The 19600-nt window shown below is 37.7% G+C and overlaps 3 protein-coding genes across 5 annotated transcripts; 1 reads left to right on the plus strand and 2 right to left on the minus strand.

Annotated features, from left to right (window-relative positions):
- Positions 1-632: 632 nt before the first annotated feature.
- Positions 633-3580, plus strand: LOC117230143 (topoisomerase I damage affected protein 7-like). Its single transcript, XM_033487266.1, has 6 exons — positions 633-734; positions 969-1217; positions 1366-1443; positions 1537-1593; positions 1675-1795; positions 2133-3580. Exons 1-6 carry the CDS (start codon positions 672-674, stop codon positions 3314-3316), a joined length of 1752 nt encoding a protein of 583 aa, XP_033343157.1. The 5' UTR covers positions 633-671; the 3' UTR covers positions 3317-3580.
- A 10-nt stretch (positions 3581-3590) lies between these two features.
- Positions 3591-9036, minus strand: LOC117230144 (neprilysin-4). Of its 3 annotated transcripts, XM_033487267.1 has the most exons (17): positions 8753-8765; positions 8151-8223; positions 7916-8013; positions 7753-7806; positions 7620-7677; positions 7194-7384; positions 6874-7111; positions 6519-6771; positions 6165-6441; positions 5939-6094; positions 5568-5803; positions 5384-5493; positions 5233-5291; positions 5103-5151; positions 4843-5029; positions 4404-4580; positions 3591-3970 (listed from the first exon to the last, which is right to left on the minus strand). In XM_033487267.1, exons 1-17 carry the CDS (start codon positions 8763-8765, stop codon positions 3797-3799), a joined length of 2403 nt encoding a protein of 800 aa, XP_033343158.1. In that variant the 3' UTR covers positions 3591-3796. The 3 variants fall into 3 exon arrangements, with proteins under 3 accessions (XP_033343158.1, XP_033343159.1, XP_033343160.1); XM_033487268.1 differs by lacking the exon at positions 5939-6094 and having other exon boundaries at positions 8753-9036; XM_033487269.1 differs by lacking the exons at positions 7620-7677; positions 7916-8013; positions 8151-8223; positions 8753-8765.
- Positions 9037-12012: 2976 nt separating this feature from the next.
- LOC117230180 (cyclin-dependent kinase inhibitor 1C-like) lies at positions 12013-17107 on the minus strand. The gene is made up of 4 exons (XM_033487324.1): positions 14820-17107; positions 14559-14618; positions 13792-13926; positions 12013-12958 (listed from the first exon to the last, which is right to left on the minus strand). Exons 1-4 carry the CDS (start codon positions 14829-14831, stop codon positions 12734-12736), a joined length of 432 nt encoding a protein of 143 aa, XP_033343215.1. The 5' UTR covers positions 14832-17107; the 3' UTR covers positions 12013-12733.
- Positions 17108-19600: the final 2493 nt, after the last annotated feature.

The following is a 19600-nucleotide window of genomic DNA, read 5'->3' on the forward strand; positions in this document are numbered from 1 at the left end:
GGAAAAAAAAAGAATTATAAGGATCTTAATAATGCGTCTTCTGCATTTGGAAAGTTATAAAACATTGTGATGTAAGATACCTGTCAGATATGTATATTAAAATACGAAGTTGTCGCGAACTTAACGTTCGATCAGAGAGATTAATACGAATTATTTAAAGTTCGTTGACAACGGTCCATTAAATCTTACAAAAGTCTGACATTCGTTATCCGAATATTTTAAAAGCTTCCTCTTCTTTTAACGAAGCTTGATAATGGGTGTACACGCGTTCACGAAATGTCGATAAGAAAGAAAGAGAAAAAGATTGAAAAAGTAAAAGGAGAGACCAAAGTTGAGAAAGGAAACGTATAGAGATTTGCATAAATCATCCTCCGTTCCTATGGTGTTCACTTAAATATTGAGAGTAAAGACTGTGGGCGCGAAAAGAAGGGGGAGAAGAAGAACACCAACACTGAAACAAAGTTGGAAGTTCTGTTTTCTCTGGTCCGTGTTTCGTGTCACCAACACAGTAGAGGATTTATTCAAGAAACATTTTGTCCACGGCGATCATCTCCCTGACGCAGGCCTTCAAGAGAAGTCAATTAAAAAATCTAGTTCTTCCAATGCCATCGGATTGCGAAATAAACTGGAGGGAGCATCGGCCGAGTATAAAAGGTCGAAATATCTTTGGGATGATACTCGACTCCTCATTCAAACATCATACGGCTAACATGAGGCTCCTGCTCATCGCTCTGGTAAGGATCCTCTTTTATTGTCCCCTTAAAATACCATTCATAGAGATCTGTATAATCAGATATGTATTACGTAAAGTACATTGTTTAAATTTTGTATCTTCCAATTCATAGTTTTCATTTCGATACAATTTATTGAACATTAATTCACAGTTGAGTATTCATAAATGATCATATTTAATGTTGCATATCCAGCTTTGAAATTTGAAAAATATGTCAAAATCAAAAATATTTCAGATTTGCCTGGCGGCTTCTTCAGCTTTGTCGTTGCCGAAGCAAAAGAGGAATATCCTACCTGGTGATCCACGTTATGGAACCGACCATCATCATCATCACGAGAACGTAGTAGAAGACGCAAGATCCCTTGGTGACTCTTACGCCCAGATACCACAGACCGTCTATGGACCTCCTGGATATCAACCAGGTGTTCCCTTAAACAATGAGTACTTGTCACCAGTCAGTGATGTCAACACACATTCCGCACCGGTACTGTCTTATGGAGTTCCTGATACTGTTCATATAACTCAAATAAACTTAATAGAGGATAGAATAATAGAAAATTGTAGTTGAAGAATTCTTATACAGAATTACTTTCAATGATAGAAATTAATTTATAAATTATGTTTTTATTCAGGTTCCTGAAGCGATTAATACCTACCTGGTACCAGAGGGAACGGTATCAACCACCACGGTTTCGGTGCCTGTTGAAGGAGTCAAGGTACATACATACATATATATATAACATATGTATACAATTTTTAACTTTTACAAAATATCGTATCGTCCAATTATTATAATTTTGTAGACAGCGACTGCTATACCGCCTGCAACTTCTTATGGAACTCCGGAAAGTAATGTTAAGGTATATCGATATTCTCTATAATCTGTTCGTCCCAACAATTACTTTGTTTTAATAATGCACGTCTAATCTAAAAATTTTCAGAGCGCAGTGGGAACTGGAGCCACTTCCCACGTGAAATCTACAGTCACAAATGTAAAGAACGGAGTCCATGATGTATCTCCATCAACTGTGAATGTTGTTGAACATGCACCTGTCGTAAAAGGTAAACACTGTTTTACACTAGATATTTCTTTAAAGTTAATGTATACGATAACACACTGAAGAAATATTTTTGGTGACGTTACGTAATCCGAATTTTAAAATATCGCGGTAAATCGTCAGTAACATGACATATAACTATATATATATTTTGCATCCTGAATAATTTATGAACCAAACATTTTAAAGATGTTTCTTTGGAAATAAATGATACATATCTTCCACAGCTAAGCTATAATATAAATTTTATATTATTGGAAAATTATCGTGTTTCAACGTCGTCAAGTTTTAAATTTGCTGATTCTAATCAATCGTAATTGATTGTAACTTTTTGATTGCAGAGGTTACACATTTTACTGGTAGAGTGCAAGCTCCCTCCTCGGTTACAACAACCATAAGGAAAAATGTTTTTGGCAACGGTCTGCTAACTGAAACATTACCCAACACATACAGCTCTTACGGAGGAGTCGTCCACGTGCCAAGCTATGACGTTTCTTCCCATGTTCCTTCCATTCTTTATTCGCCAGGATTCAATTCCTTTGACACTGTTTCAACTGGATACAGTAGACTTAATCCTGTAGCATCTGATAATCAGGGTCTAAATTTAGATGTTCCTCTACCTCTTTCATTTAAACTCCAAGTCAGTAAAAATGTTCCAAACACCTATTCTTTTCCACAACCTGCCGAGTTTCCTACAACATATCACGTTCCACATTCGCTTACACACGTTGTGCATCATACACAGCCTGTAAACACCTTGTACTCCTCACCTTCTCTCTCCTCCGTGGAATCGCTTTCTCCAGCACAGCATGTATCTTCCGTGGAAACTTTAACACCTCTGCGATCAGCTCACACTGTGGATACTTTCACGCCGGTGCAATCCGTGGAAACCTTGTCACCGCTGCACTTGGTGCATACCGTGAAGTCGGTGGAAACCACGCCAGTCCAACATACCGTGCACTCTGTTCAATCTGTGCCATCGGTGAAAACCGTGGGAACTCTAACACCAGTTGAACATACTGTGCATCCAGTGCAATCCGTAGAGACGGTATCAACGGTACGTCCTCTGGAATCCGTAGAGACCGTGACGTTGCATCCATTGAAGTCAGTGGAAATCGTGTCACCATCGCAACCAGTAGAATCTTATCATACGGTAGTTAAAACCAATACACCTGTGGTTCAAAGTCACGTTCAGACACAGAAGGGACCGATAAGCGATTTTTTCCAAAATCTTAACATCTCGTTGCCCTCGTTTCCCTCGTTTCCCTCGTTGTCCTCGCTGCCCTCTTTCTCTTCGTCCTCTTCCTTATTCGCCTTTACTAATTCCCCCGCAAGCTCAACAACCGTAGTCCCATTAGTGGAAACATCTACCCCATCCAGCACCTTTTTGGCTAGCGCTTATAACCAGGAAAGTGTTAACGTCGATACTTCGTTATTACACAATGATAACCTAGTGAAAAGTGTTGCTACATCGAGTAACGAGTACGTTCAACCCACGGATGCCAAAGGTGGATACATTTATTAAAAGTACATTGCAAATGTTTTCTGTCATGAAATATAACAAAAGCGTTGGATGAGATGTCTGTGTCGTACGAAGCAGAGTTAAGTTGTAGTTGAGAGGTCTAACGCGTTGGAAAAGTATTGTCTTGAATGACCGTACGCAATAAGTAACGGAGGATTCCTAAGTGCAAACCTTAAATTTCTGATCGCCTGAGATAAACATTTGGTTAACGCATAAATGTAAAACACGAATACATGACTATTATAAGTAAATAAAATTCTTTTATTACAAACACGGAGTTGTTTTATCACAACGTTGTCATTTCTCAACAATTGCTCTATACTTTAATACACTTGTCACTGAAACTACTTGTCTTGGTTACATTATTTGTTATAATCGATGGTATTAGTTAAGATAATAGACAAGTATAAAAGTTTGATTATTTTGGGGGAAGAAGATTCAGAAAATTCCTATGAAAATAACTTTGTTCGAAAAACTATGTCATTACCACAATCTGCATTTTTCTGAAGGATTCATGTTTGATCCCACAGGACATTTCCATGCTTCGCTGAATTCCTTTGAATTCCTGAGAACCCCGAGAAGTCTCACGTGCCCAGGACAATGGGAATCTTGTAATATCCATTTCAAAGATTTTGGTGTGTAGGATTCGCACCAAACCTAAGTAGGAAAAATATTTTAGAAAGCAGAATAAATTAAATATTATACCTATAATGATGCATCTATACAAAATATGAGATAAACTATACATTAATTAGAAATATGCAATTTAGAAATATGTTAAGTAACGCTAAACAATATAATCATCTGAGAGTCGTTTACTGTTAATTTCACATCTCACAAATTATTTAAAAAATTGCAGAACTTCCTTCGAATAACTAATTTAAATTACATGCGACGAACATCATTAATATTCATCGTAGATTGCTTAATTCATCCAAAAAATAAATTTTTCTTGTCCTTATTCTTTAGAATGTTTTAAACATTCCAATTTCAATGCTATATTTGAACTGTTCTAAGCAAGTTCACTATGAAAGGATTAAAGTCCAGGTTACGTAACCTTCGATAAAACATATTTGAATCAGCATCTTACGTGCGCGAAACCGAGGAAAACAAGTTGCTCGTGAGTAAGGTGAGTGAATCCCGGAAGAAAAGGCTCTTGACCGTGCCTGGCCTTCCATCTTCCGTAAGCGACAACAGCCTCTCTGAGACCTCCATTATCGGCTATATTTTCGCCCAATGTACGTTCACCATCTATATAATCTTCTACCTGTTCGAACAAATACGTGATCGATCCTATCGTTATCTTTATGAACCAATACATATAAAGTGGGAATAAGATCAAATACCAGTAGGGTCAAGATTTTTGTCAGAATCAAAAGGATGCAAGTCGAGAGACGAGAAGGTAAAAGGCTCACATAGTCTAAATTAGTTATAAAATAGCGTAAATTTGAAATTCATCCACCATGGTGTTTTGAGAATGTTTTTAGATTTGAATAAGTAATACGGACGAAAATAAATTTTGTCCTTACTTCAGCTTCATAATAGCTGTTATAATGATGTATAAAACAGTCAGTCTTTTCAGTGTATTTTATAATAGTTTCATTGGTCCACCATTGCCTCACGTTTCCATTGCTATCGTAGTGTCTTCCACTGTTGTCGAATCCGTGAGTTAACTCGTGACCGAGCACTGTTCCGATGGCACCGTAATTCAGAGATCTGAAATCAAGAAATCCATTTAGAAAAACTAACTATTAATAATTATCTCTCACGATGATAATATTGTTCTTACTCGAGACCCAGTTCGTAAAAAGGGAATTGAAGAATTCCCGCTGGTATAGCTGCATGCGTATTAGAAAAGCGGTATAAATATAATTAAACGTTAGATAAGTTAAGCTATAATGATCTGGAGACTTACGTACTTATATGATTAAATTGATAGGTATGAAATGCATTTACATCTGTCGGATCAGTCGCCCAGCTAAAAAATAAAGAAAATAGAGATCATTCCACAAAATTGTTCTACGTGCTTACTTCATGATGTTCATTTGCGTAATAAAATAAAATTCTTACTACGACATGTTGTTATAATTAATATCGTGGATGCATTCCAACTCAGACAAGGACATCAATCGAACAATTTGAATTATATTGTTCAAATATTCCGTTTCCGCGAGATCTATCTGAAAATATACAAATTAATTTTATTGCCACTGTACGTATGCTCGAGCAATTAAACTAACAATAAATTTCTTACGCCTTCGTAATATTCGTTAAGCACTTTTTCATCGAACAACCAATCTGGAAAGCCAATTTGAGATTCCATTTTCCTGTTTTTCTCTATCGTGGCCATTTTTGTCTGCCGATCCATCCAATCGGTGCGCGAAACCATCGAGGCGAAAGCTTGTTTTATGTCCTCCAGCATTTCAAACACCTTCTTGCCCTTGTTTTCGTGAAAGGATGGATCCACGAACAACCACGAGACCGCCATTCCTAGATTATACCAGGCTTTGATGAAAGGCCGACGAGTTTCGTAAGAATTTCGAATACCTTGCGCCTTTTAGCCGATACAGGTTCTACCTCTACATATACAGACCCAATCTCAAAATAAAATTGTATTGGACTAACCCATCAATTCGTTAACCGCAGACGCACAAAGCAGAGACTTCGATTCAGCGATTTCGACACTAGTTACTGCCCTGGTATAATCTAGCCAAATTTTCCTTAAATTGTCGGATGAATGAGGTACAACTATGTCTACGATTACCCACCAAATGTAGCTCTCTAACACAGCAAGATAATTGTTAAGTAAGTTAATCGATTCTCAACAAAAGCTGATAAATTTTTAGTTTACCTAATTCTTCTTCTTCGGTAAGAGCCAGCATTAGAGCAATTTCCTTCATGTATTCCAAATCACCTACTAATATCTTATCTGTCTTATTCAAGTCTAAAGTGTCAATATCCTTGAAAACTAGCTCAATGAACGGTCGCCATAATGGTTTGGGCGTAAGTGTCGAATTAACTTCCGACACGTACTCGTCAGTCAACTTCTGAAGATCGTCTACCAGCATATAATCATCATCGGTTGGTTCATTTTCCCAAATGCTTTGATTGCTTTCCATACGCGATATCTGCAACGAAGTAATGCTTTTGACGACCAATTATCACATTATTGATACATGCAATATCGTTATTCGAATGTACTTACGTAATAAAAAGTGCTAGTTAAATCGTAAAGCGTGTCGACTACATCCTCTAGCTCTTCCTTGTAGGGAAATGATGATTCATTCTTTAAGGAGCAAGTATCAAGAGTTCCATTATTCACGATTTGCTTAATTACGTCGCTCATGTACATCATCTCTGCCTTCATCAGCTTATTCGTCATTAACATATCCTCTTCGTCGTCCAGCTTCCGGAAGCGTGACCTGATCGTATGCAGTCGTTTCTCAAGCTCCTTATCGCTGTCGATTAAAAAAATCCAATTATGGAATTGTATTTATGTGCAATGATTCAAATATCTGAATCATATATTAACTGTTTAAAATGAGTAATAAAAAATATACTTGGGTAACGGATTTGTCATAATCGGTGTATCGAACAGCATGACATTATTACTGGTGTTTCGAGGATCAGGAATAATGTCGAAACCGAAAAACACATCTTTTCCCAGAACTTTCTTCACCCTGGCTATTTGTTCGATATAACCGCTTGTCTTCTTCGTAAGCCCCGCAGGAATCGAAGGTAAATTGAGCTCCTCCAATAACTCGAACAACGGCGCAAGTCCCACTTCATTTTTCGCGTCTGAAGTTAAAGCATAGGACGATCTACATTATTTTAATTGTCTTACGAAGATACAAAATAATTTAAGAAAATGATAACGTACGCACGTCCATGCAGCTGTTGTACAATATCTTTGCCTGTGACACTGCCCATGGTACATCACTGTTTGTGGTATTATCTCGTAAGAGTTCTCTTATTTTCCTGTACATTCTTTCTCTACGCTCGTCGAACCATGAATTCGTCAAACTTTTATCTGGTATAGGATGTTCGTCTGGCCATTTTCCACATACGTATCTGTAAAAGCAAGAAACGCCATAAACACATAGATAGATATCATATCGAAAAAATGTATCGATTAAGTATTTTGCAAATTATGCATGCAAACTTGAACTCATTGTCACTGTACTTGTTGCCAACGAGGGGTGAATCGTATTGTAACCGTGACTGTACGACATTGAAAACTAACTTTGTAACTTTGAGACAGGCTATAGACTGTGTGTATCATTGTTTTTCAAACTAGAGTACTTACTTATAAAAATCGTCACAAGGATCTACAGAAGTATCCATAGATTCCTTCAAACTAGCAGCTAGTGGAACAACGATTTCATAGAATCTTTTTCGATTTTAATTAAAATATAGCATAATATTGATTATTTTCTTACCTATGCGGACGCAATTTTCAGTTTCGCAAAGTTCCACCGGTCTGTAGGTTGCATCTGCAAAAAGAATTAATACAAAGAATTAATCAATAAAAACGAAAAGCATATATAAAGATTTGGATAAAACAAGAGGAAAGATAATAATCTGAAGATAAACATTACTTACAAAGTATAATAAACACCAGGGCCACTATAACGGCTAAAGCCATCAGGAGGAACAATATAATCATCGTTAAATACGATACGTACCGTCGTTTCTTTAAGCTGAAAAAAGATAGTAAATCTAATTGGCAGGCTTGAATTAACAGCTTCCTCGCGGACTGTTTGATGCATGTAATAATACGATTTAATGAGCAAGCGAGTTGAGACAACCGGCAGACGTCAATCTCGCAATCACTTACTAGGCGTGCCTGGATCTTATCGGTACCAGGTTCTGGTTGCTGGCGATCGTGTAAATCGAATTTACTTCATCTTCTGGAAAAAAAATAATAGTATAATAGTATAGCTGTTAAATTGAAGAAAGGATAACGATGGAAACAGGTGTCGCTGTGAAAAAGAATACGTAGATAAAGTTTTATTTCCGTATTTAAGTAATTAAGATTAAATTATCGCTTTTTTACTCGAATGAGTCAACTCGACGTCGATACGGACGAATGCTTCTAATTTCAAACCTCGTTACTTTATCAGTTAAAACGTTTCGACAATTAGTAATCTTAGTAATTTCTTACAATGGTTTAAAAATTTTTTACAATTCAAAAGATTCATTACTTGTATATTAATTATTTATTTGAAGGAAATTAATAGAACGACAGAGACATTTACATATGTATATCGCGATGAACACTTCCTTCGAGCCCATTACATCACTATACAACTTAACATTAAACGACTACGAAGGGATGAAGTACCACTAGCGAAGTTAAAGCAGACTATAGCGAGTTAAAATAGGGATGCACAGATATCAGTAGAAGCTACAATGAATAAATTGTATAAATATACTCACTGCGCTCGTTCATGGTGAATGGCCCAGTGACCGGATCGAACTGACGACACTGAACAACCTCGAGGGACAACGGGGGCTGTCCATACGTTCACATTTTCCTGCTTTGCCAGTGGTTCTCGTTACGTCGAACAACTCGTCTATTTTCACCTGTGCCGTTGTTACATTCACCCCAACCACGTGTCTTGCTCCATTAAAACGGTACTTCGCACATGCTACTTCTTCTTGCTACTTCTCTTAGCTATATCCTCGTAAAGCTTTAATGAAGTTTTCTTGTCGTAGATTTTGTAAACGATCGAATATTTTGTAGACTACGAAACGATTCGCTTAGGTTAAGCCAATGGTTATGCGCTCTAGACGTGAACTTGGACTGAAATATGCAATTGTTAATTAAAAATGAATCCAAGTCACGTTGCAAGGAAAATATTGTGTCCAATTTAATCGCACTTGCACCTCTACACTGTGAAGATCGAAAGAAATCGTGAGATTCTTATTTAAAATAGCCAAACTATTCGGCCTTCGACACAGTTGACGTATGCAGAGTTTATCACTAAAATATGTAGGTATTTCCTTGAAGTATATGATCGATAATCGCCAGCGTTCATGTGTTGAAGACTCTTCTCAAGGTTTATTTCTCATTACAGAAGGAATTGCTCCCCTTCCCACTCTGTGGGAAACATAGTGCCTAAATTGGTTTGTCTTGAACAAACAATGGCACCGTGCAAAATTGAATGGTTTATACATGAAATACCTATATACATTAGGAAATCCTATTTACGTAAATAACATTTCGCTAGAACGATCACCTCAGCCTCAGGCTCGCAATATTATCGTTTGTTTCTTAATGAAGATAACAAGATGTAATTACAATTAAATATTCGTTTTATAATTTCATTACGCAGTATATATCGGTGATATAACATTTTTCTATCTGTATTGGAACGGTTGTGTTATGGAGAGAAAGTAAAGACTATGTAAGGCATATATATTCCATAATTCATTCGCGAAATTGCTAAATAGCGTTCATTCTAAATGGTACTCGTATTACCTAGCAAAATTGATGCATCGTATAAAAAGAAATCAATTACTATGATTGGAAGTTATTTCACTTGCATTAAACAAAATTTTTTATGTATATGTTCGACAGAATAGAAAGCGCTAGTACAGATGGTGGGTAGTTTTATTAGATATGAAAGACGTAACTCGGCATTCGGTCTAAATACAAAATAGGCTGATAGTAATCAGTGACAAAAAATTAAAACGCTATCTGAGTGATCGGCATCGTTCCTGTCGTGACTAGCTAATAATTGAAATAACATAATCGATGTCCTGTATGGAAGTAGGTAACGTTTGTCCATTACACGGCAGAATGTAGAACATCGAATGTAGAACATTTGATGATCTCTCCTAAAATCGTGTGAAATCAAAAGTAGATTATCGGTAGAAAAGTTGTTTGTTTGCGTATCATATTAATACCAACTAATCTTAAAGCTGAATTAAAACATTTCTCGCTTTTCAAGTTGCACGCAAGTACGTAATAAATCTGCCTCCAGGTAACAAAGTATACTCTGGACGTTTCTAAGACATATAGGTAATGCCTCGGAGGTATTCAGCAAAAAAATCATGAACTGTATTACGCGCAAAAAGAATTTGCACTGAATTGCAATGACATGGAGCGCCTCGGGGAATCGCTGGAAGCAGTTTCGTTGTGAACTAGAATTCCAGCGATATTTTTCCCTCTCGATTTCATACGACGCGGCGGCACGACGCGTCTCAAACGGTACTTGACATACTCGTTAAGTGTAATTAACATTTCAGCGATACGATGTGATTCCAAAGAAAGGTGCTTCGAGGGATTGTGATTTTTCGAATGCAGGTCGAGGAGAACGGCTGTTATGCTTCGTTTTTAATTTATCCTTGGTGATCAACGAAGCAATTACGTAGAAAAAAAAATTGAACGCAAAATGTACTATTTTCCCAGAACTGGGTTATAGTTTGATCGCGAAATTCCATGTAAAGGAAGTGTACGTCTAAAATCGAACAATAGAATTACCCTAGCGTTCTTTTCTGCATACCGAAGTGTTACCAGGATTACGTAAGAATCATTTTTTACGCGTAACGTAATTAGAAGCACAGCTAAACCCTTCCTTTTGTATACTCGCCTCACAGTAGAAAATTCGAGTAAAAAGTTGTGGTATAATTATGCTAAATTACGAGTGCCATGTCATTTACGTAACGCAGTGAAATACAGACTACAACACGAAGATCGATGGAACACTTATGATCGATATATACGGAAATGAGAAAGCATTGTAACTCAATAGCACAGTATTGCTACGTGACCAGGCTCTTTTCCGATTCGCTTATGCGAAAATGCTGTATATGATAATAATCAGAAAATTTCTCCTGTACAACTTTCCGATTCGTATCGGCATAAAAATCGGGATTAAAAATCGACTTGACGAATGATAATTTGCGCTTGCTGCGAATTTCGCAGGACTCGCAAAATTCTACGATGAATTTTAGTAGATCCGAAACGTTCTAACGATCGTGTTTCATGTCCTTCCTCTTTCTTTTTGACCTGCGACTGCTACATCGAATTAGAACGATTTACGATTCGTGGCGCTTTCTCGTTGCGTAATTCTTACGGTGCAGTCTCTTGAGCGCTTTTTAGCTGTCAGAAGCGTGTAAGAAGGCTGTAAACTAAAGAAATTACCGAAATTATCATAGCGATTATTTTCAAGAAATTTGTGTACGAATAAACAGCACGCTTTCATTTATTCTAAACAGAGCGTTATACAAGATTCAGTATTTTTTATCTTTATTCGAATCTCTTTCAAAGATTATTATGATGAGATCAAGACAGCATGGCAAAGTCTTGCACAACTAATTAAAAAAACTTTTGTTCAAATTTCGAAAGTTAATACGATCGATCGGTCTGAACTATTTGACTTGCTGGTCTTCTGACACGATACACTGTGAAAATAATAGTAGCAGGTTGAACGTTTTTGTTTGGACGAGTCGTTACCCTGGCGACATTAGATTGATTTGTATCATGGAGCTTCCGGGTCGCGTTCATGTGCCAGGCTTAAGACCGCTTGTTATCATGCACTGATAATACCAATGTACTAAAATAGGAGAAAAAACATTGAAATTGTGAAAATATAGATAAAAACAGCTTTAGCCTTCTATGAGTAAAGAACTTTGTTAAATATAGAGGAAGAGGAAATAAACGAATGAAAAAAATTACAGCAGATTTTTTATCACAAGACATAAAAATTAACTTTTATTAGAAAATAAATAAAAGTGTTGTTGCAAAAGTATGGTAGGGAAAGGGATGGGTGGTAGGCGGAAAGAAGAGAAGAAAATATACAATGAAGGCTCCGATGTCGTGATGTCTTCTTCAATATCACATGCCGCACAAGAATTTCGACGCGTCCAGAAACAAAAGGTAGAGTTAACAAGGAAAGGGCAGATACAGGAAGTGAGTCTGTAAGAAAGTCGCTGCGCTCGTGTAATCGTGTATCGTGTGGTTGCTCTATGAGGATAAAAAATAAGAAAACTTTTTTTAAGATTGGGTGCCTGGTCTGAGGTCTTCGGGTGGTCCAAAACGCTCGCCGATCCTGAGGGCGTCGATTTTCGTGATCTTCGAACGATCTGCAAGCTCGATGTTCTTCGTCCGTGATTAATCGCTGGATAATACTGATTAGTTTTCTGACTCCCCTTGTCCCGAATGAATACAGTTCGATTGATCTTGGAGAGCTAGTTCCCCTAGGATGAAGAACTCGTGCGTTGCTGTGACTACCATCGACGTGGATGCTTCAAATGTATATCGTCTCAAGCTTCTTTCCCACCAGGACAATTTCGATGTTGGCCATGGTTATCGTTGTTTGTAAAGCGTCGCTACTCCAGATGCACCTCAGGACGGCTCATCCAGGATGGATCACCCTGGACCAGCGAGTTCAGTTGGTGCCATGCGGAAATTTAATCCCAGGGGTGATGGGAGACGGGAGCCTTGACAACTTTGATTTGGGGCTCCACGTACGATTCAACGCCGATGAGATGTGGCTGCACGATCTTAGGTCCGTGGTATGGGATCTTCACAGTCTGAACATGTGGGATTTTAATGTTGAGGGGTTGGGGGTGTGGGGCCGGAATCGACGCTTGTTGCGGGATCTGGAGCACTTGGTGCACTTCCGGAGCATGAACCTGTGGGAATTTTTTCGGATGTTAATCGATTATCTAGTAAATATATAAATTCTATTAGAAATTTCTACCACGAAGATTTCCCTTCAGGAAATATTTTCTATTCCGGTCTTTTGTTTACTGAAGAAAATTAGCACATAATATAGAGTAACCAATTTTTAATAAATTATGGATAAATAATAAATGTTTAAGAAACATGGAAGTCATTAAACGCGTCCATGATTGCCATGGATGTAAGAACTGGAGCGAGTAGAAAATCAGCAACAGTGAATTCGAGCGACTCGTTACGAGGAACAGTTGCATAAGGGGTTACGAATCACTTGTTAGTATTGTAGTTCAACTGCAGTTTCGTTACAAAGTTTATAGATCCATTGAGTAAGGAATAATTAAATTGGACGACCAAGATCCGATTACGTTCCCTGATTGACTGGAAAGCCAAGTTACGTGACTCGTAACTAGCGGTCTGCTTTAAACGATCCATTAGACGTGGAAAATGAGAAGTTATCGATGATGCGGTAGTAATTTCTATCGAATGGTCAAGCTAGTCAGAAATTATGATGATGAAGGAAAGTAGTCTACGCAGACTGATTCTGAGAATGAACTTGCGAAACACAAAGTGAAGGGTTTCTGTTAAGACTGATAAGGTATTCCAAAATTATTGATACTTCCAGGTGAATGGTAGAAGTGATGTTTGTGAAAGTAGCATTGAACGGAATTAAATACATGTAAGTTATTTATAATACTGTTGAGATGTTACATGTTCAACGAAGAGTTTCTCCTATTAACTTGTGTTAACTTCCAACATGATATTAATCTTATAGTATCTCTATCGTTACCTGAGGCGCAGATACCTTGACTAACGGTGCTGCAGCAACCTTAACATACGAAGGTTGAGCGACCTTAACGTACGAAGGTGCTGCCCATGGTGCAGGTGCTGGCCAAGCTTCAGGTGCTGGCCATGGTTGTGACACCTATGTGTTTCAAAAATCAGGATTTCGTTTCAATTTATCTACTGTTCAATCCTCGATATGGAAACTTGGTTACGTTTGGTTACTTTCCACCGAGCAAGTCCAATTTCTCGGTTAACGAAGATCGATGCTGGAAAATGCATCGTACGAACGAACAAAAGTCTCCGGAAGATTAGATTACCAGTAAATGAACGAAAAGAAAGTAACGTGAAAATAGGTGCTGAAGAGAATACGTTAAATCAATGACGCGATCGTTGAAGGATTTCTTCTTGGATCGATCACGGCCCAAGTTTCGTCCAGTAACATTTGGACGTCGTTGAGTTAAGAAAAATGTTAAAATCGTGGAGGTAAGATGAGTACTAACTATTTCGTTATCGAACACTGTCCTGATAGTAATGGTTGGAAGACAGTATTCGTAGAAGTTGCTTATCTCAAAGTGTTAAGGAGAATATTAAGGTGTCGAACATTTTAGGAAAGTGTTACGTTTTAATAATCCGATCCAATAGTATAGAACATTTTCTAGCATTAAACGTAACAAATTATTAGAAGATTATTTCAGAACGTGCAGTACCATACTTCGATTTACAAACTCTCAGTCGGATTAACAGTTTCCAGAAATTTCTGACTTCACTTACCGGTGCATGAATGTATCCAGGGTAGGCACTGGCGACGGCCATAACGGCGAAGAGAACAATCTACAATTACAAAAAAATTAATTCAATATTTCTATCGAAATCGAATAACGTCTTATATACTTAGAGAACTAAAGTTAGAGAATACGAACACCCTCTGAGCAGAGGCAAAGATTAAGTTCAAAATTAAGAAGGCGCAAAATGGATGAAGTACGAGTCTCAGACATACAATGAGAGACTCGTTCGTAACTGGTAGAAACTTACAACGAACTTCATTGTAGGCGATTTTTCTTGTGCAGTACACGGGAAACACTACGTATCTGAGGGGCGACGCGGTATGCTTTTATAGCGGTGCCCTGCCCAGGCCCAGGGAACTAAGATGAGGCGGGGGTACAACGATTGCATTGCATACAGACCCCTTTCACCAATAGCGATCGACCCTTTCAGACCCCTTATTCGGTGCTCCACTGATCGCAGATACGTTCCACTTCCGTCAACTGCGATGACACCCTAGAAGATTTTAATTCCGTGTCCTTACCAGAGAAAGCTTTTGGAAAAAATCGAAATGTCCGCGTAAGATTGACCTGATTCGACGCTGTAAAACGACGGTACGTACATTCGTCGATGGAGAGAAAAAAACGAGATCTTAGATCATGCGAAACACTCATTGTGATTTCGTATACCTGCCCTTCTACGATTATGAATTATCATTTCTTCAATTTATTAATTAGTCATCCTGCGTTGCTTATCTACGTACCTTGAAGGGAATATTTATAGAAAAAGAAACGTAATAATTTATATTGTCATCTTTTAAATCTTGATAGAGTTTCGCCATATCATGTGTATACATATTACAATGTCATGTCAATCATCTCGAAACAGCGATGGCGATAGACAGAATTGCACAATGAAAAATTAAGCACGACTTCCGGCTAAATTGACGTAACACGAATTACAACGAGGCTTCGTCGAGTACTTTATGAAATTTTCTGCTAAAATTTTACCTCTTCCTCGCAAATTCATTCTCCTCATCGACGTGCTTCGATACCTTCCAACGATATGAATCTATTATCGGTACCTAACAATGTAATAGTTGTCGCAAGAAAGCAACAGTGCCTTCATGATTCCACTGCTCAGCATTATGTTGTTTTCACGAAAAACACAGTTGGGTCAAGTAAAAAAGCATTACATGTACGCCAGCAATGGAAAAGATTTAAGATGAATCAGAAAAACGAGAAGCTGCACAGTCATTTTATCGTTCTTAGTTTATAACAGACATTATACCAACGCAAAGTTAAATCCTGTCACGTGTTTTTCTAACACGCCACGCTGAATTAAATTCGGCCACGAAAAAGAAAATCGAAATGCTCAGTGTTGTAAAGTTGAGTAAGCAGTAATTAGTCATTGATCATAATTCTGTGATGCTTGTATTGGCGCATATAAACAATGTAAGGCGCGGTGACGCAACTTTGTACGATACATAAAATAGTAAAAGTCTGAAGCATTTTAAAATTTGAATCTATTCTTGATCGCAGGTATCGAGCGTTACGATCAAATATTAATGTAAAATCGTGGAAAGAAAAGAATCGTTACTATTGCTAAATCGATCTATTATTACGGCAAAGCGAAATTCCTTCTATACGTTTTTGATCGGCAGAATATTATGCAATTGTAACTAGAAATAATATAGAGAGCGAGACAAAGTAAAATTCTGTTTCAATTTTCATCTCTCCCACCCTATTTATCCCAATTATTCCTCGCGTCGCTAATAGGTTGGATTTTACGACTCGCCAATTTCGTAAGCGGTGTAAACGCCAACTTTCTGTAACGTAACAAGCCACTGGAGTCCAAGTAAAGTCGTAAATGCATCTAGTTCTTGGTTGTGCGTTTATATTGTTTAAATTGTATCTATTCTAAGAAAAAATTAACATTTTATGCCGAATCCTTCATCTTTCTCGAAGTAAAAAGACTCCCCTCCATTTCTTTCGTAACTTAAAATTTCTTACTTATCTTCTATGTTATACTAGCATAATATACGCGCGATACTCGTCATTCTGTCGATCTGATGTATTTTCGAAACGATGGACAAAAAGCTAAACCACATCTATTTTACCGAAGATGTCAACCTTAGAACTCGCGAACATTCTCCTATGTGATCTTCAGACACGAAGGTTGCAACGTTTCGCGAAGTTTCCACCTTGGCATGGTTTCTCTAAAGCGACTTTTCTCAATACCTTTGGCCTGCTCGATTTCCTTATCGAGAAAACTGGCCGCCCTTTACATGGGAGTGTGCCGGACAGTTGGTCAATCTTTCGCCAAGCTGGAAAACGTTTTGACCCGTGCGTTGATCATTGAAGATTCCCGATAGAATTCCAACTCGACTAAACGTTTCTTACGATAACGATGAACATTTAAGAAGAAAAAAGGAATAATTTAAGCTATTAAAGTGAATGATTTTGGTTGTTACAGAGAAAAAAGATTTTTAAACAAAAAGCCACCTGGAACGCATTGCTCGTAACAGCAATTATTACGTCTCGAGTACATTGATAATGAAGTTTCTCAACAATAAGGCGTGCGTTACTCGGGAATAACACACGATTCTCAGGCTTTATTTATTGTTAGCAGACTAGCTCATTGAATATAAACTGTATTAATTTAAGATAAACGAATCAAAGCCTGGCCAGAAACAATTTAGTTAAACATGAAATGCAACAACTACTATATCAGGTATAAAGTGCAACAAAGTATTCGTAGAATAAAATCACCGGTTAACAAGGGTATACTTCGTTAAATATGTTTCGTGTTGGGATACGAGTTTCTGTGTGAATCTGTCCAAGTTTCCGTACGCTAATCGTCCCTGGAAAATATTTTTTTTCGATCGATTGGCAATCACGCGGGAACGGCCGACCGTCTACCAGTCGCCACTCGAACTTTTACGCAATTTCTGCGTATTACATTCGTTGTTTCTGAATGTGTGCCGCTGCAGAGACTAAAGACAACCCTGCACGGACGTTAGCGCGCTCGCAGCAGCGCTTAGAGAATCTGGAAAGTTTAACGATTCCCGTTATCCCGATTTAATTCTGATTAAAGATGAAGCATTTGGACGGTGTGGTTTATGGTTCTATGAACGTACAATATCAAGCTTGAAAACTTTGCAGGGACAATGATTATTTTATGCATATCTCTTCTCTTTCTTATTTTCCAAAAAATTTCTCCAACGTACATCTCGCCATTTTCTCTGTTCGATTCCTATTAAACCTGAATATCATTAGGAAATATTGAGAATTTGTATTGGATCTAGGACTTAGATAAATGTATCAATTCCCATGATAAATTCTCTGAATGATTGAAGGCATCGTTATGTTTCGTTTCCTGATCTATTTCAAAGAGAAATTAAGTAACAGCTTTTTCTGGTTTACAAAGGCTATGCCATGAGCAACACCACATCGAAAATGAATATTCCACTAGTGCAGATCGAGTGGATCGAGCTCAATTACTTGCTAATGAGCCAGACTAGCGTAACACGATCGTTTATGCAGTTACGTTTTATTAGAGACTTCGTTTACTCAGTCGATGTCCTCCAGAATTCTAAAATTGTCTGCAAATTAAATCGGCATATAAAATACCAATTGTCTCCAAGTAAGTCTTCCATTTACAAAAACTTGATTGTAATTCGTTAATTAATTTCCTTCTAGAGCCATACAATAGCGCGAAAAGAAACGCCTGCTCGAAAAAATTCACGCTCTGTCGAGCGGACAGAAATCCGAAATACGTCTCAAGTTTTCCATAGTGTTGTAGTCGAATCACGAAAAACGATCTAACGTCGTGATTAGCGGTTCAGCAACGCCGGTCACCGGTACACGGGGAAACCGAACCATCGAGGAAGCTCCGTGCGCCAACGAATTAAGCAATCCACTCTGTTACAGATAAACTCGCTCGACCGCTACAGATTATGAGTCAGAGAAATTAAAGCGATCCAGACGTTTGCTGTTCAGATTATATCTATTTACTTAAAAATTGCTGCGCCGGTTATTAATCTTACCGTCTAAATTGTAATTTAAGGCGTAATCACAACAGAAGTTACACAAGTTAGATTGATGATTATTAAGAAAATACGAGTAGTATAGCAAGTTACACTGTTTACATTGTTAGTATTCTATTTCCCTCGTACAATGAATTCGCTGTTGATAATAAATTTGGTAGGCGTATGATTAATGACTGATGCGACGTAATTAACCGTAGTTACGTTTCTTTAAATTAAGAAAACGAATTACAATCTTCGACATCTCTGCCTAAAAGGCAAAAAGACTTTGGGCTCTTACACCGTATCTAAACCTTTCTTCTTCAATAACAAAGTTACACAAAACGTAGTGCACGGCACGCTTTTTCTAAATTGTACGTTCTCACCGGACGAGGCGATTGGAAAAGGTGAATCATACTTCGATCGTGGCGAGCGATAGAAATTCGTGCTAACTTCTCCTCCCCTGAATACGTGAAATATCAATTTGTTCGGAACTTCTTGCCAAAGTGAATGCTTTTTAAACTTCGCTGCAACAATTAGAGAGCAGTGATGAAATCGAACGATAAGCAATAACCGTACGACGGACCGAGAAACGCGTTGAAATCGGAACCTAGGGGAATTTGCATAGGCTAAAAATTGCATATATATACATATAATTTAAATCATATCACGAGACTCGTTAACAAATTGATTTACACGAGACAAATTGTGTACATGCTCGATTATAAATGTGCTAAATGTACACTTAATGTCTACGAATAAATAATATACCGTGGTTTATTATCGTTAACACCTCGTATAAAACATAAATACGTTAATCTTTCACCGCTATGTTCGAGTCTGTAATAAATTGTTTGTACTGTTGGGTACTCTTCGCAATTTAATCTTATACATAACGAAAACGATAACAAATTTCTTATGCCAGGAAGAGTAAGCGAATATTGGTAATCTGTTGCATCTGCTACAAAGTGAAAATACTCATGAAAATACTTGTCTTCTTTCACCGGAAGAACGGGACGCGATA

Source organism: Bombus vosnesenskii, unplaced genomic scaffold, assembly GCF_011952255.1.
Source record: "Bombus vosnesenskii isolate JDL3184/JDL3185 unplaced genomic scaffold, Bvos_JDL3184-5_v1.1 scf7180000013266, whole genome shotgun sequence".
Taxonomy (NCBI): domain Eukaryota; kingdom Metazoa; phylum Arthropoda; class Insecta; order Hymenoptera; family Apidae; genus Bombus; species Bombus vosnesenskii.